At 35.1% G+C, this 24,843-nt stretch overlaps 3 protein-coding genes and 1 non-coding gene across 11 annotated transcripts; 1 reads left to right on the top strand and 3 right to left on the bottom strand.

Annotated features, from left to right (window-relative positions):
* Window positions 1-904: 904 nt before the first annotated feature.
* On the bottom strand, window positions 905-1,011 carry LOC125584656. The gene has a single exon (XR_007321566.1). It is a non-coding gene; the product is annotated as a small nucleolar RNA R71 (small nucleolar RNA).
* A 683-nt stretch (window positions 1,012-1,694) lies between these two features.
* On the top strand, window positions 1,695-3,127 carry LOC106417342. The gene is made up of 4 exons (XM_048749819.1): window positions 1,695-1,731; window positions 1,842-2,420; window positions 2,481-3,043; window positions 3,107-3,127. Exons 1-4 carry the CDS (start codon window positions 1,695-1,697, stop codon window positions 3,125-3,127), a joined length of 1,200 nt encoding a protein of 399 aa, XP_048605776.1.
* Window positions 3,128-12,557: 9,430 nt separating this feature from the next.
* Window positions 12,558-16,078, bottom strand: LOC106418012 (elongation factor 2-like). Of its 2 annotated transcripts, none has more exons than XM_013858704.3 (4): window positions 15,971-16,078; window positions 15,478-15,514; window positions 15,301-15,388; window positions 12,558-15,205 (listed from the first exon to the last, which is right to left on the bottom strand). In XM_013858704.3, the coding sequence occupies exons 2-4, from the start codon at window positions 15,478-15,480 to the stop codon at window positions 12,765-12,767; spliced, it is 2,532 nt and encodes an 843-aa protein (XP_013714158.1). In that variant the 5' UTR covers window positions 15,481-15,514; window positions 15,971-16,078; the 3' UTR covers window positions 12,558-12,764. The 2 variants fall into 2 exon arrangements, with proteins under 2 accessions (XP_013714158.1, XP_048606246.1); XM_048750289.1 differs by lacking the exon at window positions 15,971-16,078 and adding an exon at window positions 15,702-15,769.
* Window positions 16,079-17,884: 1,806 nt separating this feature from the next.
* Window positions 17,885-23,725, bottom strand: LOC106416555 (CBL-interacting serine/threonine-protein kinase 23). Of its 7 annotated transcripts, XM_022710622.2 has the most exons (13): window positions 23,538-23,725; window positions 22,935-23,170; window positions 22,672-22,855; window positions 22,499-22,564; window positions 21,154-21,207; window positions 20,950-21,075; window positions 20,795-20,837; window positions 20,521-20,696; window positions 20,302-20,427; window positions 18,688-18,738; window positions 18,518-18,592; window positions 18,352-18,430; window positions 17,885-18,252 (listed from the first exon to the last, which is right to left on the bottom strand). In XM_022710622.2, coding segments are annotated over exons 2-13 (1,011 nt in total). In that variant the 5' UTR covers window positions 22,937-23,170; window positions 23,538-23,725; the 3' UTR covers window positions 17,885-18,223. The 7 variants fall into 7 exon arrangements, 6 of the variants coding, with proteins under 6 accessions (XP_022566343.1, XP_013712936.1, XP_022566340.1 ...); XM_013857482.3 differs by having other exon boundaries at window positions 22,672-23,170; XM_022710619.2 differs by having other exon boundaries at window positions 22,672-23,170; window positions 23,464-23,707.
* Window positions 23,726-24,843: the final 1,118 nt, after the last annotated feature.

The following is a 24,843-nucleotide window of genomic DNA, read 5'->3' as shown; positions in this document are numbered from 1 at the left end:
TCCTATACCCATGAGTTCTCTTTTATCATAACCAAAGAAAGTCACTTCTTTTATTGTTTTATTGTTCTGTTATTGCATTCTATTATTAGTAGTAGTTTAAAACCATCCAAATTATCGGTTGCACTTAGATTAAGTACGTACTTGCATTTTCGGTGCTTTGAATCCCTTAGAATTGGTTCGACAATCTTTTATACTACATCATTTGTCTTAGGAGACTTGAAAACTCCTAACATCAAATTGGCGCCGTTGCCAAATTTTGAGTAGATTTCAACATTGAGATTTAGTCACTTGCTTGAGACTAAGTCATTTTTATTTTCTTTTGTTACTGATTCTCCTTCTTCACCTCCCTTTAACTTTCAGGTGTATGAACTTGAGGAGCAGGGGTCCATCAAACCTAGTTCCAAGAGTCGCAGACATCAGAGCTTTAGAGAGAGAGTGTGCTAGAGCGAGAAGAGAAGAAGAGAAACAGGCTCACTTGCAAAGATTGGATATTGATATGGCAGATCAACCGCAAGGGCTAGAACACCCACAATGAGCAGCTCGACCCATTGGCACTTATGACCGCCCTAACATTCATGGTCATAGAATGGGAATCCGAGCACCGGCCGTGGCAGCTAACAACTTTGAGATCAAATCAGGACTCCTCAACGTGATCGAGAACAACAAGTATCATGGCTTGGCTTTAGATGACCCTTTTGATCACTTGGACATGTTCGACAGCTACTGTGGGTTGTCAAAAACCAATGGTGTGTCAGAGGACGCCTTAAAGCTCAAGTTATTCCCTTTCTCTTTGGGGGATAAGGCACGTCAGTGGGAGAAGTCTCTACCCAGTGACTCTATCACCACCTGCGATGACTGCAAGAAAGCATTTTTGGAGAAGTTCTTCTCTACTTCAAGAACTGCTAAGCTGAGAAATGAGATTTCCAGCTTTCAACAGAAGAACTTGGAAGGATTCAGTGAAGCCTGGGAGAGATTCAAGGGCTACCAAGCTCAATGCCCACACCATGGTTTCTCTAAGGAAAGCTTGCTGAGCACATTCTACAGGGGTGCTCTCCCTAAGTACAGAGCCAGATTAGATACAGCTAGCAATGGGTTCTTCTTGGGAAGAACTGAGGAAGATGCAGAGGAGCTGGTTGACAACATGGTAAAGAGTGACGCAGTCTACAGTGGAGACCACGACAGAGGCAGTAGAACAGATGACAAGTAAACGAGGAAGGAGTTAAAGGCTCTACAGGATAATATAGACATACTCATTGCTGATAAATCCACCCAAGAGCAGCTGAACTTTGTTGGTAACCCAAACCAAGAGACACCAACTGTTGTCAATGAGGTTGAGGGTTTGGAAGGTCAAGAAGAGCTGTGTTTCATCAACAACAATGGAAGTTGGTACAAGAAAGAGCCCAACTTTCAGTACAATAACTACCAACATAAATCCTATCCTAACAACCAACAGAGTGGTTATCAGCCTAGGAACAACCAGCAAGGCAACTATCAGCCTCAGCAAAACCCTCCTCCTGGTTTCTCCAACAAAGGGAACCAGTCTTCTCAACAACAAGCTAATCCTTCTACCTCTACTCCTTAGGAAAGCAGCACTGATGTTCTACTGAAACAGATCTTGGAGTCTCAGACTAGAAGTGAGAAGTAGGTTGGATATGAGTTGAAGAACCTTCACTCCAAGATTGATGGAAGTTACAATGAGCTCAACAACAAGTTCAGGGCTTTGGAAAACCAGTTTGCTTCCATGACCACTCACCAGAATCGCCAGCAAGGGTCTCTACCTGGAAAATCTAAGCAAAATCCCAAGGAGTATTGCAATGTTGTCCTCTTTACTACTTCTTCAGGGATTGAATTGAGTAACCACAAGAAAGAGGTAGATGAAATTGAAAGATTGGTGTTTGGAACTGAGATTGAACAGGTTGAGCATCTGATTGTAGCAACAGCTGAGGCAAAGATTGTGGAGGAAGCTGACAAAATGGTTGAAGCAAAGATTTTGAAGGGAGATGAACCCAGGGCTGAGAAACCAGTTGCGAAGAGAGCTGACCAGAAGCTGAAAGAGGTCAAGCTGGAGGACACCACTGAGGTTGAGCAGTCACCCTATGACAAGCTCCCATTTCCACAAAGGGTCCTCACCAAAGCTCAGAAGAAGGTGATTTCCAAGTTCGGAAAATACCTAAGTGATATTGGACTTAAGCTTCCAGCGATTTCGGGTATGCGTGAGGCTCATGTCCAAATGATGCTCATCAAGAACATTGTAGACCACCAAGCAGAAGTAGCAGAGCTTCTCAACATCTCAACTTTGAAACTTGATCCACCAGTCACACCAAAGTCTCTCCATAAACTAGAATCCCAAGGGAAGTTCACCTTGTCTTGCTCCCTTGGTAAGCTCACCTTTGATGATGCCCTTGTTGATTCTGGTGCAAGTGTGAATGTGATCTCAATGGAGATGGTGAAGAGTCTTGAGATTGAACACATGGAGCCAGATACTTCCTCTCTCACGTTTGGGGATTTCTCTTCTACTACCCCTATTGGTCTCATAAAGGACTTCCCTTTGAAGATTGGATCTTGCACCATCCCTATAGACCTCACTGTCTTGAAGATGGCAACTGAAAAGAGAGTTCCATTGATCCTGGGCACACCATTCCTTACTACTGTGGGTGCTTGCATCAATTTTGCCAACAAGAAGGTCACACTCCTCAATGTGAACAAAGCTGTCTCTTACCCAATTCAGTCTCCACTGGATGTTGAGTATTGTGGAACCATCACTTGTGGAGACCCCTCCATTGAGAAGATCAAGGATGCAGTGGTTGTTAGTAAGAAAGAAAGTCTTGATGGAGAGTCCTCTAAAGAGATATGTGATGAGCACTTGAAAAGTGCTAAAAAGAAGGAGGTGAGTCGAGCCACAAAGGCTGCTTATGACAAGAAGGCCACAAGGACTCATCAACTCCAAGATGATCCAACCAAGCTTCAAGAGCGTCTCTCTCTCAGGTCCTCACCATCACTCTTGAAGGTGGGAAGGATCCTCCTTCTCCACTTTCCATTTGAGGTACCACTCCACCACCTTTCCATTGTATATACCAGTTTTTCTTTGCATTTATCTCACTTTTAGGTATCTCTTTCAACCTACTAACACAGAGTGTGTGAACTAAGTTTGGGGGAGGTACCAAGTATTTGATCATGTTTTCTTTGATGATTTTGAGTCTCATGCATTGCATTGTACATACATATTTGCATAGAAAAACCAAAAAAAATTAACTAAAAAAAAGAATTTTTGAAAAACACAAAAAGAAGCATGTAGTTGCATCTTGCATCCTTAGGATTGAGTCTAGAAATATGCATATAGGTTGCATTCACTTGCATAGGGAACAATGATTAAAAATGCCTTAAGGTACTTGTCTGGAATCCATCTCTTGTAAAAGCTTGCATGTTTCGAGCCTTGAAAACTCTTCTTGAAACCTGTTTGCTTGCTTGATATTGGCATTGTTCTTGAAACCAACTCCAAGCTGAACTTGAGCTAAATGAACTTAATCTCTCTTGCACATGGGCACTTGCATACTTAGTCATGGATTTCATACACATTTGGGTTATCTTATTTCATTGCACCACTCTCTGTTAACCCAAATGACACTCCCATGCCCTTGAACCCTTACCATTCCTTGAAACCAACTTTGATTTGTTTGAGTGAGGCCTTTTATGAAAGCTAGTCATGTGCAAAATCTTGAGAGTATCAGGAGCGACAATGGTTTGTTCTTATCTTTAGCTAGCACTAGGACCTCATTTGAGCTGACACTTAGGATGGTTGTTGGGTTTGTGAGCTTGATTTTGATCTTGGGATTGGGATATGAGAGGAAAGTGAAAGAAATGAACCAAAAGAGTGAGAAAAAGAAAGAAAACCACTAGGGATATATATATATAAAAAAAGCTCTAGAGTTTATAAGTAGAATCCCCTTTAGAATCAAAAGAAAAGAAACATGAAAAGAGTGGGGAAAAAAAAGAAAAAGAAGAGCTTAGTGAATAAGAAAAGAAAGAATTCCTAGTTGGTTAAGATAAGTGAAAGAAAAGTGTTCATTGGGTGAGAGATGAGAGTGTGGTCTTTGGGGTGTTTGGGATGAAAAATGGTTGAGATTACCACCAAGAAAAGGGATAGAGTTTAAAGATCTTTAGGAAAGGGGTAGAATGATGAGAACAAATCATTGTATGCATGAATTGCTCATTTTCTTAGATAAATTTTGCATAATGTTCTTGCTCCTATTTTTGAGTGTGAGTCACCACAAAATATGCATTTGAAAACCCTTTGCTTCACATTAGACCAATTTCACTCACCAAGCCAAATGATTGAGATCATGTGCCCATTTGTAAAGATTCACCTTGTGTGTGTGCGTGTGAATAATTGTGAGAGTTGGTTGAAGGTATTTGTTGCTTGATGAGCATTGCGACCTGTACAAAGGCATAAGAGTATTGATAGGCCTAGAGAAGCTATAGTATAACAAGAAGTGTTTGGCTATGAGCTCCCACATTCAAACCTCTCATCCCTATGAGTTCTTGAAAGTTCACTTGAGGACAAGTAAAGAACAAGTTTGGGAGAGTTGATATCTTGTATAATTACATGATTTTAGCCATTAATTCTTGTACATTTTGATCATATAGATTAATAATTAGGCATCTTTAGAGTCCATATTGCATTCATTGTCCTTATTAGGTGTTGGAGTGTGCCATGGAGTCATTTGAGATGTTTGGGAGCATTGTGATCCAAAAAGGAGTGAAAGATGAGCATGGATGGAGGCTTTAGAGAAATATTCTGTTGCTAAGATTTTGTGGAAACACAGTAAATTGAGTTAGCTTTCTAGTGGAAGTGGTTTCAAGTCATTTGGAGATGTAATGAAGGAGTTATGATCAATTTACTAGAGGCATATCCATCATGGTCGAGCATTGCAGAGTGACCTTCCAGAGCGACACCATAAGGTAGCTCCCAACCCAGAGCGACCTCCAGAGCGACCCACCTACGTCACTCGCCTTTTCATCACTTTGGAGGAAAAAAAATAGGCCTGGAGCGACCTCTTAGAGCGACCACCTGAGGTCGCTCCTAAGCCAGAGCGACTTCCCGGAGCGACACCACGAAGTCTCTGCGCGTCATTTACTCAGTCAAAACTTATGATTTTCCAGGGACCTTTTGGTCATTTGTCTTGACGTTTTACACTTTCTAAACCTAAGTTTAAGTACTTTTTGTAAAAGGAGGAAGAGATCTTCTTTTATCTTGGAGAAAAACCACCAAAAACCTCTTGAAAAAGTTCATCTCTTTGATTCATTTGATCATATGTTATCCTGTTGATTTCTAATCTATTATGGCCGTGTTCGTTTACATGTCGCGCGACCTGCGACATGCGGCCTGCGACTGATCGCAGGTCGCAGGTTGTTGTTCGTTTTGCTGTCGCGTAACATGCGACCTGCGATTGGTCGCAAGTCGCAGGTTGTTGTTCGTTTTGATGTCGCGCGACTGATCGCGCGACCAGTCGCGGGTTCCCATTTAAGTCGCTCGAAAAAACAGCGACTAAAAATTAAGAAAATTTTGATCGCGCGACTGGTCGCAAGTCGCAGATTGCTGGTCGCGCGACACGTAAACGAACATAGTTTTAGTCACAGGTCGCATGTTTAGTCGCAGGTCGCAAGTCGCAAGTCGCGCGATACATAAACGAACGTAATCTTAGTCGCAGATCGCAGGTCGCGCGACACGTAAACGAACATGGCCTATATGTATTTCTCTACATGATTAATCTGAAATCCAATATAGATTTAAGAGGAATCATGAAGAGTAATGAGTAATCCACTCTTGAATTCATGGGTTAGGGAGATTAAGGGTGATTAGGCTAGATCTAGGATGGTATAGTGTAGATCCTTCTTATTCTTTGCTAGTAGAGTATTCATAATGCATCTTCTGAGTTGGCCTCTCAAAAGTTGATCTTTAGGCATTTCCCACCCACAAGGTGTTTGATGAAATGCCTGAGACAACTCTCCTAAGCTTTTAACATACTTTACCAAAGACATTCGTTGTTAAAGGTGTTAATATAGCCAATATACTTGTTAGTAATGATTGCTTTCATATTATTCAACCAAAGACATTTGATGTTTTAAATATATTAGTAAATGAACATTCATCTAGACATAGAGTTTGTTTAAGATTGTGTATAAACTTAAGGTTGATATTTTGATTGATCATTTGTCATCCTTAGTTTGAAACTTGATCACCCAAGGTCTAATTCCTATACCCATGAGTTCTCTTTTATCATAACAAAAAAAAATCACTTCTTTTATTGTTTTATTGTTCTGTTATTGCATTCTATTATTAGTAGTAGTTTAAAACCATCCAAATTATCGGTTGCACTTAGATTAAGTACGTACTTACATTTTCGGTGCTTTGAATCACTTAGAATTGGTTCGACAATCTTTTATACTACATCATTTGTCTTAGGAGACTTGAAAACTCCTAACATCACTATGTTTTCAGTATAATTTCAAAAAATCACGCTTAACCTTTTTTTGAAACACTTTTATTACATGTAACTCAAATATTGATTTAGAAATGTAAAGTTGATTTGTTTTCTTTTTATGAATTAACCAACCCGCGCATTAGCGCGGACAAATATCTAGCAATAGATACAGAGCAAACGCCTCTTTGTTCATTGAAAAAAAACTAAAAACACTCAATAAATCACGAAAACTATTTTATGACGAGTGTATACAAAACTTTTGTTTTCAGTATCCATATATGTATACATCCATAAACTTCTTTATATTTTTAGCTTTTATTTCATATCAGAGAAGAGTGTAATTATAATTTGTACAGATATAACTTACATTTATTTTTGCACAAAAGCTATAAAACATTAGTTAAGTTGCCATCTAATCTTAGGATAACTCTCCCAGCCGATTGTCATCACTCTCCCAAGTCCCACCCTCCTAACCTATTGTGAGACTGTCGACACTATATAGCTTAAGATATCCTTTTGAAGCAGTCATATTAGATTTTTTTTTTTGATATTTTATACTATTATTTATACTAAGAGTTTATCTAGTGATGGAGATTTATTATAAATAAACGGTTTGGAGGAATCAGTGACAAAGAATTATATAAATTTTAGGTAATTTCTAAATAATATTTGACATATATTATGGTATATATATGTGGTGTATTGCTGATGCTAGACGGGGGCTAAACACAACTATTTATTATATTAGGGGTCAATCCGTCCTAAAGGTAAAAAATCAAATAAATAAAATAATAAGATATAACTTAATTTGGTAAAATTTTAAAATATTTAATTAATTTCCAATTAAAATTATAATTATTTTCTCTAATTTTTAAATAATATAATTGTGTAATTATCTTATTTTATTCACAATATTTATTCTATTTTAGTTTGATCATAGGTAGATTGAATTTCGGGGAAATTTTATGTTTACCATTTTCATGGTACAACTTTTCATCATTACCACCACTAAATGAACATTTTCAAAAATACATTGTTCATTAAGTGACAAAAAACTTTTATACCCTTGTTATCTATATATATAATAAATCATTATTTAAATTAAAAAAAATAATAATAAATAAATTATATTATTTTTAATGTTTTCGAATTATACTTTTTCAAATTTAAACTTTTTATATATTTTTTTCAAAATTTCTTTTTGAAAATCGAAAATTATGTTTGAAACTATTTTAAAATTTTTTTAAGTATTTATTTATATATTTATTAGAATCCTAAATTTCACATTCCAAAAGCTCTACCCCACCTCTCAACTCCATTCCGTAAGTCTAGATTAGTTAACCCTAGAGATATAAATGTATTTTATTCTTCATTAAAAGTGAAGGTAAAAATAGTTAATGTAAACATGAAAAGTGGTACTATGAATGTGGTATTTGTGGCAATTTCCCTCGAATTTCTTTAAAATGCATTTGATGCATATGCATTATAACAAATTTACTTTAAATCAGATAAATACCATTAAAATAAAATATTAATTATCATTATTTATTAATAACATGTTTTTTCAGTGTTGTATATATTATTTTATTTTAATATCAAATAATATATGTTATCCAAATAAATAATTAGATATTAAAAAAAAGTTGGGAAATTGCCACAAATACCACATTCATTGTACAACTTTTCATGTTTACACTAAACACTTTTACCCTCACTTTTAATGAAGGGTAAAAGATACTTATACCCTTACGGTTAACTAATCTAGACTTAGGGTTTAGAGCTGAGATGTGGGTTGGGTTTTTGGAATGTGAAATTTAGGATTCTAATAAATATATAAATAAATACTTAAAAAATTTATAAAAAAATTAAAAAATAGTTTCAAACATAATTCTAGATTTTCAAAAAGAAATTTTGAAAAAATATAAAAAAACAATTCGACAAAAGAATTCAAAAAAGCAATTTATAAAAATTCGAATTTGAAAAAGTATAATTCAAAAACATAAAAAAAAATATTTTTTATTTATTTAAATAATGATTTATTATATATATAGATAACAAGTGTATTAGAGTTTTTTGCCACTTAATGTAGAAATGATTTTGAAATTATCCATTTAGTGGTGGTAAAGATGAAAAGTGGTACCATGAAAGTGGTAAACATAAAATTTCCCTAAAAAATTTTCTGGTTAATTTTTATAATATAATTTATAATGAATTTATTACATAAAATTGTTTATTATACTAACAATTAGCTATATTATTATAAAATATAAATATTTAATTTTCTATATCATATTTAATAATATTTTTTAAGATAAGAAGTTTTTAAATAATGATAAAATTTTATTTTATTATATAATTTTATTAAATACATTAAGTCATCAAATTTATTTATCTTAAATAGAAAATTTTAGAATGTATATAAATATATTAAATACCTAAGTTATAATTTATTTATTTAAAATAAGTTATTCTTTACATTTTTTGTTTATGATATAAAATGATAAATTATTTATTGTATTTTATAATTTGTTCACGTGTGTTGTAAATTAGAGAAAACGATTCATAACATTTTAAACCAAATTATATACATATATTAAATTATAAAAATGAAATCTTAAATTGATGTGATATATATATATATATATATATAATATTATGCTTGTCTTTCTAATTATATATATATATATAGATACATTTAAAATTATAATTATTTGTGTTTAAGGAAAATCAATTTATATTAAAAATTATAATTGTTTGGATTTAAAATGTATCAGTGATTACCAAAAATATTTAGAGACTATTTGATGGTGTATTATTATATTTGAACCAGAAAATTTTAACAAATTAAATGAAAAAGATTTCATAAATATTTAAAAGATGCTTTGATGTGTCACTTTTTCCGAGTAACCCAATATTATCGAAGGGAAGTAAAAATTGTGAAATTGTATTATGATCAACTACTAATATTATCTAGGGGTGGACGTTTGGGTACCCATTCGGGTTCGGTTCGTATCTAATCGGGTTTCGGGTTTTCGGGATTAAAGATTTCAGTCCCATTCGGGTATTTCTAAATTTCGGTTCGGATTCGGTTTGGATCTTTGCGGGTTCGGTTCGGGTTCGGATAACCCATTTAAATTATTTTTAAAATTTTAATATCCATTCTATGCTTAAAATTTCTCAAAATCGATAAAACAAAATAATATATTACATGTACATTTGTATAATATATGTCAAAATACCTAAAATTAACATATAAATTGGTTTGATTTGAATATTTAGATAGAAAATCAATAGATATTTTATGCATTTTGGTGTTTTGAATATATTTTAGCTATTTTAGACATTTACTTTTGACTATTTATGTATATTTTCAAGTATTTTAGACAACTTAAAAGTATCTTATATATTTTAGATTTTTAATATATATTAAGTCTTAAAATAAGTAATATATTTAGGTATATAAATCTATTTCGGTTACATTCGGGTACCCGAGATACTTCGGTTCGGATCGGGTTCGGTTTCAGTTCTTTAGATACCAAAATTTTGAACCCGTTCGGATATTTAATCAATTCGGTTCGGGATTGGTACTACTTTTTCGGATCGGGTTCGGTTCGGTTCTTTGGATCCGGGTTTTTTGCTCAGCCCTAACTTATACCACTGCATAAATTTTGCTTCACTTAGCAGTTTAAAGTACTTTTGTGAATTACGATCCACTTTAATCAAATCTTATCATTTTAAGCATATTAAATATATCATATAATCTAGCAAATTATTTTATTCTGATTATTTTTGAAAAGTCACAAATAATAAATATTAGAAATTTGATGGTATTGGAAGAATATCAAGAACCACTGGAACCTTAGCAATAATCTAAATTTGTAATGCTGGTATACATTCAAAACATGGTTGATTGTTTCTTTTGCTGTACACCTTACATATTATGTATAATATTTATTCTTATTGTCAGTAGATTTGATATAACTGTAATACAATCCAACATTATTTGTCCAATAATCTGTCATCGTTTTGGTGGCACTTGAATTTCCAAAGAGTGTGGCTGCAAATATATGTTTGTTTTAATAACACAAGCGATTTTACAATGTAATGTCATATTTAGCAAATAAATTATTTTTTGAGAAAAATGTGCTTCTTGCTACGATAATACATTTTTGTTTTGGCTAATCAAAATTTTTGTTTTAGTGCAGACTACGGAAGAAAAGCTTACAAGGGATCTTCAACATGGTGCAAGTAAATCTAGTCAGACGTGGATCTTCATAGGACGGCTCACGTGATGCAGTTAGGCGTAGATCCTCATAAGACAGGTAGTATTGTCGGTTGTCAAATCGTCTATGTAATCTTTCTCATAATTGTAACGCCATAATAAATCAGCTTTAAAAAAAACTGAACAACTACACTACGGAGAAGCAGATTAATGCTAATAACTTTGAAAAGGTTGGTCGAACCAGTTTTGTCATTCATTTTCTTCGACGGTGATTGGTACCTCTCTCAACTAGGACCGGCCCTGGACCATGCTAAGCGAAACATTCGTTATAGACCCCCAAATTTTTTTAAAAAAATTACATACAGATAGGCCTTCAAAAAAATTTTAAGACCCCCAAATTTGTAAAAAAAAAATTTTACATAGACACAACCACAGGCTCCCAAAATCTCAGGAGCGACCATGCTCTCAATAACGCCATCTTACATTTTCTCTTTGCACCAAAACAGGATGCAAAGCGCATTCATAATACAATTTCAAGAGTTAATTATTCTGAGCCTATAGTTGCAAGATAGTATATAATATGATGAATGCTCTTTGAAAAAAGATGAGAAACAATGCAATAAAGAAAAAGAGATTTCTGGCTTATAAAATACAAAAACACAACATTGAATTGTTTAAACATCATCGAACGATGACCCACTTAAAGGATCCTTAAAAAGAAAAGACGGTCTGTGTTATATAAGTTTTTAGTTGAGTTTTAACTTTAACACCGCAATAAGAGAATAAAAAAAAGAGACGGTCTCTGTGTTATACTTAGGGGTGGGCAAAAACACCCAACCGAACCAACCAAACCGAAACCGATTTAAACCGAACCAAAGCCTATTTCAAACCGAACCAAACCGAAAAACCGATGTGTTTTTGTAATTATTTAAATTAAAAATATTAGTAATACCAATATACTAAAATTCTAATACTAAACCACATAGTTTCCATTTTTATTGATTAACATATATTCTTCTAACCTAATATGTAATCATCAAAATATTTAATTCATTGGATGCTTTTTAATTTTAACGATGTTGTTTTTTTTTTACTTTAGTTAACTTTCATTTGTTTAAATTCTTATATATACTTTTGTGACTTTTTAAAGGTTTTTGTTTTAGTTTTTATTGAATTTAGTTCAGATAGTTTATGTTTACATAATTTATGTTGTAAAACATAATTTCTCTTACAAAAATAAACTAAGAAGAATCTAATTAAACAGATCCAAAAAATAAACCGAACTGAATATAAACCGAACCGAACACAAACCGAACTAACTATGGTTTACTTCAGTTGAAAAAATACTAGAACTGAACTAACCGAACCCGAACCGAGAAAATAACCGAAATGCCCACCCCTAGTTATACTCCATCCGTTCCTAAAAGATCTTTGTTTTAAAATTTTCACACTTTTTAATAAAACATATTAAAATTTAGCTATAAATACAAAATTTTATAATTTTATATTTCTTATATTTTTAAACCAATAATATTTTAAGAAATACAATTAATGTTTTTGAATTTCACAATTTTTCATTATCAGTCGTTGGAAATACAAAATATGTATTTTTTTTAAACAAAAGTTTTCTCTAAAATATGGATTTTTTAGGAAGACAAGGAGTATAAGTTTTTAGTTGAGATTTAACTTTAACACCGCAATAAGGGAATCAAAATCTCTGACCTAACAAAACCTCATCTTCCCTACACCTGCAAAGCATCAACCTAATGGTTTGGCTTGGAGACTAGCATCTCATTGCATGCAATGCATAACAAGCAGAGCATATAACAAACGTTCCAATGATAACAGGATAATAAAAGAGAATGCAAAGAGTAAAAGAGAATGCAAAGAGTAAAATACATGCGAACACACAGAGATAAACTAGTTTTCTCAACTTCAAAAGAGTATTTCAAGAGGATGTGGCAACACAGATAAAGTCATAACATTAAAACAGAAAACAAAATACGGTAGAGATAGAGAGAAAGGGGTGACCATAGCGAGTAGTCTTGTTGGCTGGCTGCTTACAGCTTGTCTTCAAAATCAGACAAGGGAGTCATCTGTTCCTTCATACCCTTTCTCTTCCTGATGTCAGTCACAAGCGTTGAGGCCTGCGATCCTGCCTCCAATGGGTCAGACATCATCATCTCCCAATGATCAAACACACACTGAGGGAAGGCCTGTCCTGAGGTTGCTGCTCTAAGCTGACTCGAGAATCCAAATGACTCAACAACTGGCAGGTACGCCTTGATGTTGTACAGGGGTGTTCCTGGCCTCTGCATCTCCTCAAAGACGTGTCCACGCTTCTGATTCAGCACGCTGTAGATTCCTCCAAGAGCTCCCTCTGGTGCTTGGATCTCCACCATGTAAACCGGTTCCAACAATCTGGGCTTGGCAGTGAGCTGCGAGGCGTAGATAACTCTCCTCGCTGTTGGGATAACCTGACCACCACCTCTGTGGATAGCATCAGAGTGGAGCACCACATCGCAAACCTCAAAGCAGATTCCTCTCATGTTCTCATCACAAAGAGGACCTTCCTTGGAAGCCCACTGGAACCCAGCAACAACAGAATCCTTGATCTCATTCAGGTATTGAACTCCCTTACACATGTCAACAACCATGTTGGGCCCTGTTGTTTCAGGTCCAAACGCCCATATCTTCTTCGCAAGATCCTTGTCCCAACCAAACTCCTCAGCCAAGATCTTAGAACGTATCTTGGGATCATCTCTTGGACCAATACGTCCTTCATCTATTGCCTCCGCAAGCCCATCCTCCAAGGGCCTAGCCTCCATGTACAGACGGTTGTGCTTGTTTGGGGACTTGCTCATCACAGTACGCACAGATCGCTCCAAAACAGTCTCACGGAATGAGACGACAGGGTCTGACTTGACAATCTCAGCACCACCCATGAAATCATCCTGAAGATCCTTCAAGCAAATCTCAAGATGCAGTTCTCCAGCACCAGCAACAATGTGCTCACCTGACTCCTCCATCGTGCACACAACCATAGGGTCAGACTTGGCCAGCCTCTTAAGTCCCTCAACAAGCTTGGGAAGATCAGAAGCGACCTTGCACTGAACAGCAACACGTACAACAGGGGACACAGAGAACTTCATCGCACGGATAGGATGAGCATCAACTTCTTTCTCATTCGTCAGCGTAGCATTCTTGGTGATGAACTGATCAAGACCAACCATAGCAACGGTGTTACCACAGGGAACATCCTCAACAGTCTCTTGCCTCTTACCCATCCAGATGACAGTCCTCTGAACACTCTTGACATAAAGATCTTTCTTCTCACCAGGAACAAAGTTGGGACCCATGATCCTGACCTTCATACCGGTAGACACCTTTCCAGAGAAGACACGCCCAAAAGCAAAGAATCTTCCTTTGTCTGAAGCGGGAATCATCTTAGAAACATAGAGCATGAGCGGACCATTAGGATCACAGTTTCTGATGGCAGTGGCATACTGATCATCGAGAGGACCTTCGTACAAATTCTCAACACGGTACCTCTGTGCAGTGTGGGGAGATGGAAGGTGAAAGATCATCATCTCAAGCAATGCAGTACTCGCAGGGAGCCAAGTCTGCATGACACGCTTCATCAAAGGTTTACCCATAAGCTCCTTCTCATCAGACTTCATCTGGACACCAAGCTTCTGCAACATAGGCCACAACTTATCCTTCTGGTCGTTCATGCAAGTGGCGATGATCTGCTTGATGGGTTCATAACAGAACTGCACAAACCCACGCTTGCAGGTAGCGGACCCAGTGTTCTTGCTGCTCCATTTCCTGGTGGCAGGGTCGAAGAAGTTCTCACCCCACAGCCTCTCCATCATCTTAGTCTCGTCAACACCGAACTTGGAAGCATACATCTTGGCAAAGTTGGTCAGGGTGAAAGCCCATCCGTGGAGACCAGCAGAGAAGGCAACAGTTCCCTTCTCAGGGTAAACCTGAACATCACCAAGGAGAGGATCCTCATACGTAGCCATGATGACATTGGCATTCTCAATGACCCTCTGGAAAGTCTGGTAAGCCTCCTCACCATCAACCTGAAGCTCAAGGAAACACCTGTCCATCTTGTTGACAGTCAGCACGGGCCTAATCCTCTCACCAAGAGCCTGACGTAGCACAGTCTCAGTCTGAACACACACACCCTCGATACAGTCGACCACCACAAGGGCACCATCAGTGATACGGAGTGCAGCAGTGACCTCAGATGAGAAGTCAACGTGGCCAGGAGAGTCGATGAGGTTGATAAGGTACTCGTTACCATCTCTGGCACCAGTGAAGCTCTTCAAGGAAGCATCAGTCATCTCGTAGTAGAGAGAGATACCCGTGGACTTGATAGTGATACCACGTTCAGCCTCATCAGCACGGGTATCAGTCATACGGACATCACCAGCTACTTCTTGGGCAATGATACCAGCAGCAGCAACCAAGGAGTCAGTGAGGGTGGATTTACCTGTCAATCACAAGATATACAAAAGCAGCATAAGAGAAACGAGTACTAGCAAGATAATTAAGTCTGAAAATTGAAAAAAAAAAAAAAGACAGTACCATGGTCGACATGGGCAATAACGGACATGTTACGGATGTTGTGTTTGTAATCCATAATCCTACGAAGCTCGTCGGATGTAAACTTCACCTACAAGTTCCATTAAAAATAAACAAGTATTTAAGCTTAGAATCAACAACAACAACAACAAGGCAAAGTAAAAATAAAACAAGGCTTACCATTTTGACTGACTCTTATTTGTCACCTACGATAACTCTGCAATCACAGAAACAATATTAAGAATTAGGGAACTGAGATGAAACGATTCAAAAACATTTTAATACCAAAATAAAATCTCATAATCGTCTGAACTTGAGCTAACAGATAATTTGTCTTCTATCGTATTTGGATCCAAACTTTCAATCAAGTATAATAGCAAGTAAAGATTAGAAGAACAGCTCACAGTCAAATGGTATATATACAAGCCATTTTGATTCGTATCTGAGTTTCATCATTAAGCGTATATACGATCAGATCTAAAGAAACGAGACAGATCGATTACCAAAATCATAAATATAACAACAAAGAGTCGAGGGATTAATATTTAGAAACGATAGAGAAACAGTACTGATCATCTGAACATCAACAGCTAAAACTGTGCAGATTCAATACAAAAAATTAAGCTATTAGCAATCGGAGAAAGCACTCATCGTAGCAAAGAAACGGACTAACCTTGGAGGGGAAGGAGGGAGAGAGAGAGAGAGAAGAGCTTGAGAGGGACGAGCTTGAGGGGAGGCGTTTGATATATGCTTATTCTCTTCTAGGGTTTTCCGCTGTTTTTTCGCGACCCTTTGTGGCCCACTAGTTTAATATTTTGGCCCAATAGTTCGTTTACGATTTGGTTTTGTATTTTTTGAAGATTTTTTTAAGTTTTGTATGTAACTTTTTTTATGTAAAATAAGCTGTATTAAAAGTTTACACTTTTATTTATACTAAGAGTTTATCTCAGATCTATACTGTTATTTAAGAAGTGAATTTGCTTATTTGTCACATTCTCCATGATTTTAGAGCTGAGTCATTAGTTTTAATAAATAAATTTAATTAAACTATAATTAAAATATAATTCATTATTTATCTGATTACAAATTAATATTATAAAATTATCTCAAAACAATAAATGGAAAACGTTTTTGAAAAAAATAAAAGATAATTTCACTTATTTATTTTGTGTTTATCTACATCTTTCTTTCTTATTCACTAATTTTTATAATTAGTAGTATATATATACATATAATAATTAGATTTATCATTATACTAAAATATTAAAAATAGGTTTATAAAAAATATCAAAAATTGATTGATATTTGTTTGTAAGTGTAATATGTCATGGAATGTGTTTTCTAAGTTATTAAATTTGTTTTAGTATTTTAAGTGTAATATGTCATGGAATATGTTTTCTAAATTATTAAATTTATTTTAGTATTAAAATACTAAAAATATATATATATAAGTAATAACAATAAATTTTATTTATATTTTTTTGCTATTCGTGATTTTCTAAATATTTTTTATTAGGAATGAAATTATCTTTAAAAAATATTTTCAAAATATCTGTATCCAAAATAGAATATTTTCAAAATATTAATTTAAAATTAACTCTACTTACTTTTTTTCAAGAATTTCAGAGAATTATAACTTTGTTTAAATTACAATTTATTCAAAAGAATATTATGTAAAGAAAAATGTGATTCTATTTTTATAGAAAAATGTATTTTCCAAATTACTTTTTTTATTTATAGTTATTAAAGTTTGAAAGTTAAAAGACCATTTTGAAAATAAAAAATATTTTTTATACTAAAAAGTATTATATATTTAGAAGAAAATAACATGTCTCTATTTTAAATAAAAAATAGAGATTGACTATGACATATTTTTCCTTCTGAAATATTTTTTATACAAAGGTTCTTATCTTATACATTATATATTCATGTTTTATTTTTTAATATGTTTGAGTATGTATTCAGTTATTATGAGAGGTATTTCACAATATAATTATAAATTCAATCATTTTATTTACTTTGATTAATATAATATGTAAAGTTGGGCTGAACAATTTTTTTTTTTTATTTTAAGATTTTGTAGGTTTTGGTAATTTCAATGATTTGGTTTAATAACATCACTTTGTATTAGCAGCTATATATATTTTTCTTTAATTATGTAATTGATTATAAATTAATATAATAAAAATTGTTTAAAGATAATAACCTATTTTAAAATAATAGTATATTGACATTGTTATCAAAAAAATAATGTTTTAATATTAATAAAAGATAAAAACTAAGAAATTAAAAGATTCATAAAAGTATTATAAATTTAATGTTTGACTTCAAAATTTTGATCTTTAAATTTAATAGTACATTTGTTAATAAATATCTATAAAAAAAATTATGTCCGCATATGCAGGCAAAACACCTAGTTTTATTATAAATAAACGGTTTGGAGGAATCAATAACAAAGTATTATCTAAGTTTCATGTAATATTCTGAATAAAATTTGACAAAAGTATTATCTAAGTTTCATGTAATATTCTGAATAAAATTTGACATAATATTTATTTGGTGTATCTGCTGATGCTGGACTAAGGGCTGAACACAATTATGTATTATAAAATGTCCCGTATTCACTACTTTGATGTAAATTCTTAAAAACGTCCAAATACGTAAAGCTTTTAAATTTACAGTTTATCAGTTTCAAGCTATACTCGTTATTCACAACATTCCAGTGGAATCAAACAAAGATTAACAATTATTATCACTTTTTTTTAACAAATTCCCCCAATGTAGTTTCCAATTTGCTCCTTTGCTCCACTTCATGACGGTTTCTTTTGTATAACTTCAAAACCACACTCACAATCCCCACAAAGCAATTTATACAGAACAATATCTAAATAATATTAGAAGCATACGTAGACAATTTGGCCGGGTATCAAGAAGCAACCACCGCACCACCTGAAACTAAAAGAAACAAAACAAGATTTGTGTTGTTCTGTCTCTTCATTACTTTCTAGACTATTTTTATCTAACAGATTCTTCAAAGAAAAATGTTGTCTGTACCTTGGGTTCCTTCCTCTTTCACTTCGTCGATTGTTTTCCAAACGATGTCCTTAAGACCCGTGGTGAGGTTCTTGTAAAACTAAAATAGAGACCAAGAAAAAAGGAATGACCAACTTGTTTCAGAACCTATATATCCACAAGATTAGAGCTTGCATGCATGCATTACCTTGTGGAATTCCAAGGTGTCACCCCCTGATTTCCTCATTTCAACCATATATAGCGATGGAGCAACTTGAAAAACCTGAACAGTATATATATCTCCATTAACTTAAGAGATTAGGCCCTCATCATCATTAACAAGGGTGTGATCATCAGTCAGTCACTAAGAAGACTAACCTCAGTCGTTACTGCTAATTGACCCTTGCGGCCTGATTTCTCTCCTACAAGCTTTATCCGGATGAAATCACGAAAATGGTGGAAATCAGCAGAATTAAATACAAGACTTGAGTGAATGTGATGCAACAGAAAATCCAAAAACCTTGTAGTTATTTTTCTTGACATCAAATCCCATAGGTTCTGCTGCGGCCTCTATTTTTGTGACTATCTCATTAGCTGGACATTTTGAAGTAAACTAGGGATGTTAACTACAGGGTTAGGGCTCAACCCTCTTTTGTTTATTATAAACCCAGCCCTATATTAACCCAGCCCTATTTTAACCCTATTATAATCAAAGGGTTAGGGTTGGTACCAGGGTTAACTCATTTAATTGAAAAAAATATTTCATTTATTTTTGTTCTTAAATTTTAAAGATAAAACTAGAAAAATTAAGATATGATATGATTCTTTCCGCCAATTTGTTGAGCATCAAATCAAAAGTTTTCCTCCCTAAATCGCAAAATCGAGTTTTTGCTCCACAACTAAGAATAAAGTTTTTCCGTCAAAAAAACAAAAATTGTGTTTTTTTCCGCCAAAACCTAATTTGAGTTTTTCCACCAAAACCACAAAATCAAGTTTTCCCGCCAAAACCGCAAAATCGAGTTTTCCCGCAAAAACCGTAAAATCGAGTTTTCCTGTCAAAACCGGCAAATCGAGTTTTCCCGCCAAAACTGTAAAATCGCGTTTTCCCGCCAAAACAGCAAAATCAACTTTTCCGCCGAAACCGCAAAATCTAGTTTTTCCCCTCAAAACCGCAAAATCGAGTTTTCCCGCCAAAACCGCAAAATCGAGTTTTCCCGCCAAAACCGCAAAAAACGAGTTTTCCCGCCGAAACCGGCAAATCGAGTTTTCCCGCCAAAACTACAAAATCGCGTTTTCCCGCCGAAACATCAAAAACGAGTTTTCCGCCGAAACCGGCAAATCGGGTTTTCCCGCCCAAACCGCAAAATCGAGTTTTCCCGCCGAAACCGCAAAATCGAGTTTTTCCGCCGAAACCGCAAAATCGAGTTTTTCCGCCGAAACCGCAAAATCAAGTTTTTCCGCCAAAACCGCAAAATCGATTTTGATTTTTTGGCGGGAAAACTCGATTTTAAAGTTTTGACGAAAAACTCGATTTTGCGTTTTTGGAGAGAAAACTCGATTTTGTTGTTTTTGTTGAAAACTCGATTTTGCGGTTTCGACGGAAAATTTCGTTGTTTAGTTTTAGGCGAGAAAACTCGACTCTAAGTTTCTTTTGGTGAAAAACATTATTAAATATTGTATAATAGTTGTGTGAATCAAAATAAAAGGGTTAGAATTTAAACCCTGGTCCTATTAGGGCCAACCCTGTTTAAACCCTATTTAAAAAATGAGGGTTAGGGTTACAAATGGGTTTGCAGGGTTAGGGCTAACCCTGTTAGGTTGAGCCCATATTAACATCCCTAAAGTAAACTGAGTTTTCATTTTAACAAGCCCCTGAAAATTTAAACATGCTTATCTCTAAGAACGTCTACTTCCCACTAACATGATTCTCAAAAACAGAATTGGTAACTAAACTTTTGGCAAACAGCAGTATCCCAAAAAAGAAAGCGGTACCATTTGCTTTTCGAAAAGTGAACCGAGATTGAGACCCTTGAATGTTGAAATGAGCTCAAAAGCATTCCTAGTTACTGGTGTTCTAAGTCCTTCTTCTCGCCTCTCCACAACAAGTTTTTGGGACTCCTATATTACCCAACAAAAAAAATCTAAGCATAGGCATCCAATACAAAGTTCATTAAAAAAACGATTAACCGAAAAAAGAAACAAAAGTCTTACCCCTGATTCATCAAAAATTGCATCAACATCATCAAGGCTGACATTTGCATTTTCATATTTGGGTGCTTTATACCCTTTATTAAACCACTCGTTTTCAATGACTTCAGCAAATGTAATCCTCTGTCCATTATAAAAAATGACTTCGGACCTACTCAGTCCAGTAGAAGCTCTTGCCTCTTCGAACACCATAAAAACAGAGGAACCCTCTTCAGCTATAAAAGAGTAAGAAAATAATAAAAAAATATAAAAATTCTTTTGATTAGCTTCTTGGTACTTGCAGAGAACCAGTGAGGGCAGGTAAACTCGGCTTTGAATATCTGTAATCATGAAGACATAAGAATCAGGTGGCATACATAGATAGAGCCTTTTCCACATAGCATGCGGAATGAAGATGCATAGCAGATGAAGAAGGAATGAAGCATATAACACCTTTTTATATAATGAGGCCAAGTTAGAATCTTCGAAAGGCAAATATCCAGCCATTAAAACAAAGAGAATCACTCCACAAGACCACAAATCAGCTTTGGCTCCATCGTAACCTTTGTTATTGATTACCTATTAGAGGCAAGAATAGATTGCTACTGAGACCAGAAAAGAATAAGCTCAAGCTTGACAGTAGAAGTAAAATCATACCTCTGGGGCAACATAATTGGGTGTTCCACATGTTGAGTGAAGTAAACTATCCTCCTAAAAGAAGAAGAAGGGTCACAAAATTAGCTTTGATGATTTTCTCCTTAGATGTCAAAGTATGTGTAGTATCACGCTGTGACATTTTCATCAAAATAATATAACAAGAAGAAATCAATAAATTTCAAAAAAAAAACTCAAGATTATGTGTATGAATCTAGAAGAACAAAGCTTATAGATTCTAAGCATGCAAGCATGTTAGATCAAAACCTCAAACATAATTTCAAAGCTTATAGATTTCTAAACATTGAAGCAAGGAGTAAAACAAGAAGGGAATATTTAGATTAAGAACCTCAAGCATACGGATCACATTGGGGTGCTTGATGAGTTTCATCGTCGAGATCTCACGCTTAACCAACCAAGTTGCTTTGGTCTAGTGGTATAGGAGCTCCAGCTGGAGTGCCCGCCCCTGGGTTCGAGCTTTGGCCACTACGGAATTTACATGTGGACTGCAGCATCCGAGACCGAAGACCGTTACACGGTGACCCAACGTTCTACCAAGCTCGTACTTACCCACACGTGTCCTGCTAACACTCGAACTACTACTACTACCTGAAGATGACCCAGACGGCCCCGATCGCGACGATGTTGCTCGAGAAGCCATCTCGTGGGCGGGCGAATATTCAAATTGAACGAAGAATATTCGAAGTCGAAATGAGATCAGTACGGAGCTATGAATATAAAAATTCAAGAAAAAAACGAAGCCGATTGATATGAAAAAATGCCAGATGGAGAGAGAGAGAGAGAGAGAGAGCTGAGAAGAGAGAGAACTTTCTGATTAGTCTTAGCAAAAAAAAAAAAAAAAACTTTCTGATTAGTCCGAGGAAGGTATTTAATTAAGTTTAAATTACTTTGATTAATTAACGTAGAAGTATTAAATTTATTTCTGCTTAGGACGAGGTTTGTATCTCTCTCACACTCTGACGTCTGCAAAAGGTACAATGATTTCGTATTTAGGTTAAATATATTTGAGTTGACAACAAAGTATAAAAATGCATATACAAAAGTAGGTGAGGTTCATTAATATGATCGGCACGTTTTAATTTTAGATTGAAATCAGTTAATGGAGTTATCAGAGCATGATTATCCTAAAACCCCTTCCTGGGTCTCTTAATATTTTTTTAATACTTTTAAGTAGTTAAAGTGAGATTAAGAGACACAACTAAGAGACCACTACAATTAGCACATCCAATGCAAGTATCTTATTTTTGGGGTTTTTAAAAACACTGTAAACACCAACAAAACTCTAAACATTAGAAAGATAAGCAATGCAGACACACTACCATCATACCCTTCTAGAGAATTTTGAGCGTCCAACAACCTTTCTAGCATTACCCTCGGAGTCAATCTTGCATAGCTGAAACATCAAAGGTTCAATTTTTTAACCAAACATTCATTCAGAAGAAAAAAAGATGCTTTTAGTAAGCTACGTATATACTGAGAGTCACAGTAGAAGGGACTTACACCAGCCCATTCGCCGAGGGTCTTGGCACTTGGAACGGTAAGCAAGTTGATGCTGTGATCAGCACATAGAGCCTTAACAAGCTTGACGTAATCAGCCAATACACAGAGCTGAGCAACACCCTTCTCAATAAGCTTAGCGCTTTCGTGGAGAGCACGAACAACACTACCATGAGCACGAGCTTTCCTAAGAGTCAACTCCAGTGCTGTCAACAAATCCATATATTGAACTAATCTCAATGATTAGAGATAAGGTTCTTTCTCACATCTCAACTCCGGTTCAAAGCAAGACCCCTGAGAAACTAATAACATCAATGGAGGCATTTATGGAGAATAAACTGCAACCACTCAAAGCTGATTTCCCCAATGTTGATGAGATTGGGCCGTAGTAAACCACACCGCCTCCACCGTTCTCTTCTTTCCTCTCTTGTGGAATCGATGATGGTGGTGATGACCATGTCCCTGCTATGGACCGATGATGATGGTGGTGATGACCATGTCCCTGCCATTACAAAGACATAAACTGCAACCACTCAAAGCTGATTTCCCAAAGAAATAGTATGAAAAATCAAAACTTTATCGATCAAAAAGAAAACTAAAAGAAAACTCAAATCCTCTGTTTTTCCCCAACCAATCCCAATACTTTCAATCGATTCCGTCTTCAAATACAACCGGATCAAATCAAATTACATGAACCAATAATTAAAAAAAAAAGAACATGCTAGACACAAGCATATCATAGAACAAATGCAACTTTATGGAAAAAAGTCGCAAGCTTTTTAACAATATCACTACCTCAAATCCGAGATCAATCGTTGAGGGAGAGAGAGCAGAACAAAGAGAGAGAAAGTAAAACAGAGCTTACGGACCTCGAAGGACTGGAAGGGGAAGCACCATCGGAAGAGCTCGACCGGAGCCACCAAGGGAGAGAAAGAGAGATGAGAGAGATAGAGACGTCGCCCTTATGACGCGTGTCCCGTAAGAGACGTCTCTTGTAACGCTTAATTCAGCGACGTCTCTTGCATTATTGGGTTTTTTTTTTTTAAAAAAAAAAAAAAACCTAAGAGACGGGACTTAGCACGTCCGATAATGATGGTCTTATAGTTTAATAAAACGTTTAGTTGTTTTTGTGACTAATAAAATCTCAAATTCTAAATTAAAAAAAAAACATTCAAACGTGAAAAATTGGTCTTTCTCTGTTTAAAAGATTTTGAGGAATTTTAGAATAACAAAATATGATAGATTAAATTATTAATTTTAAGAAGTTTAATTCTTAATAAGATCCATAACCTGCTACGCTAATCATGCATTTCAACCTCAACATTTCGTAGTTAAATATTGTTTTTGATTATCCAGATTTATTTTAGTCATCATGATTACAATCCTTAAAATGTAATATACTATATAGTGTTTGTTCATTTGTCCTATATCATACAACAGGATTCCAAATAATTTGTAAGAGAATCTTATACTAGGGCTAAAGCTAACATAGTCCTTTGACCAAAAAGGAAGCTATCTGGCTCTGAAAGTAAAGGTTGATTGCTAAACAAGAAAAAAAGCCAAGGGTTGGGCCTGGAATGAATCTTGATTGGGCTTAAAGTATCAGTTTGGGAAGTCGATCTACCTATCTGGTGGATTGACCGATTCACTATGGTTCATATCATGGAAAATGTCATTACCATTCAATGCCTAAAAATTAAAATATAAGATCATTATTAATGCAGGTCTCTTAGGAAGGATCTCTTAGACCATGATTAACCTTAGTCTCTTAACTGGAGTTATTAGTTCCGGCTAAAAGACGGTTCTTAGTTTTTCTTAGATTTTAACTAAGAAAAGCTTAAAATCGTCTCTTAAATAAAAGATATAAGAACCGTATCTTAGCCAAAAATTGTAAAAAAATAACATAAAATAAAAATATGTCAAATCATGAGTTAAGAACCCTGGCTAAGAGACCGGGGTTAATCATGCTCTTAGGGTCTCTTAGCGAATATAAGAGACGTCTATTAGCTTTTAACTAAAAAAAGTTAAGCGATATCTCCTAAGGGCCCGACTGATTTAAACGCAGCGGTTGCGGTTGCGGGTGCGGAAGTTTGCGGATGCGGGTGGTTGCGGTTTCAAGCGTTATTAAGTGTTTTGTATGACTGGCACAACGTTTGAAAATTGTATGACTGGCAC

This window comes from Brassica napus, chromosome C3 (genome assembly GCF_020379485.1).
Source record: "Brassica napus cultivar Da-Ae chromosome C3, Da-Ae, whole genome shotgun sequence".
NCBI classification, from domain to species: domain Eukaryota; kingdom Viridiplantae; phylum Streptophyta; class Magnoliopsida; order Brassicales; family Brassicaceae; genus Brassica; species Brassica napus.
The sequence above is the reverse complement of the archived record's forward strand: the minus strand, read 5'-3'. Positions and strand labels throughout refer to the sequence as shown.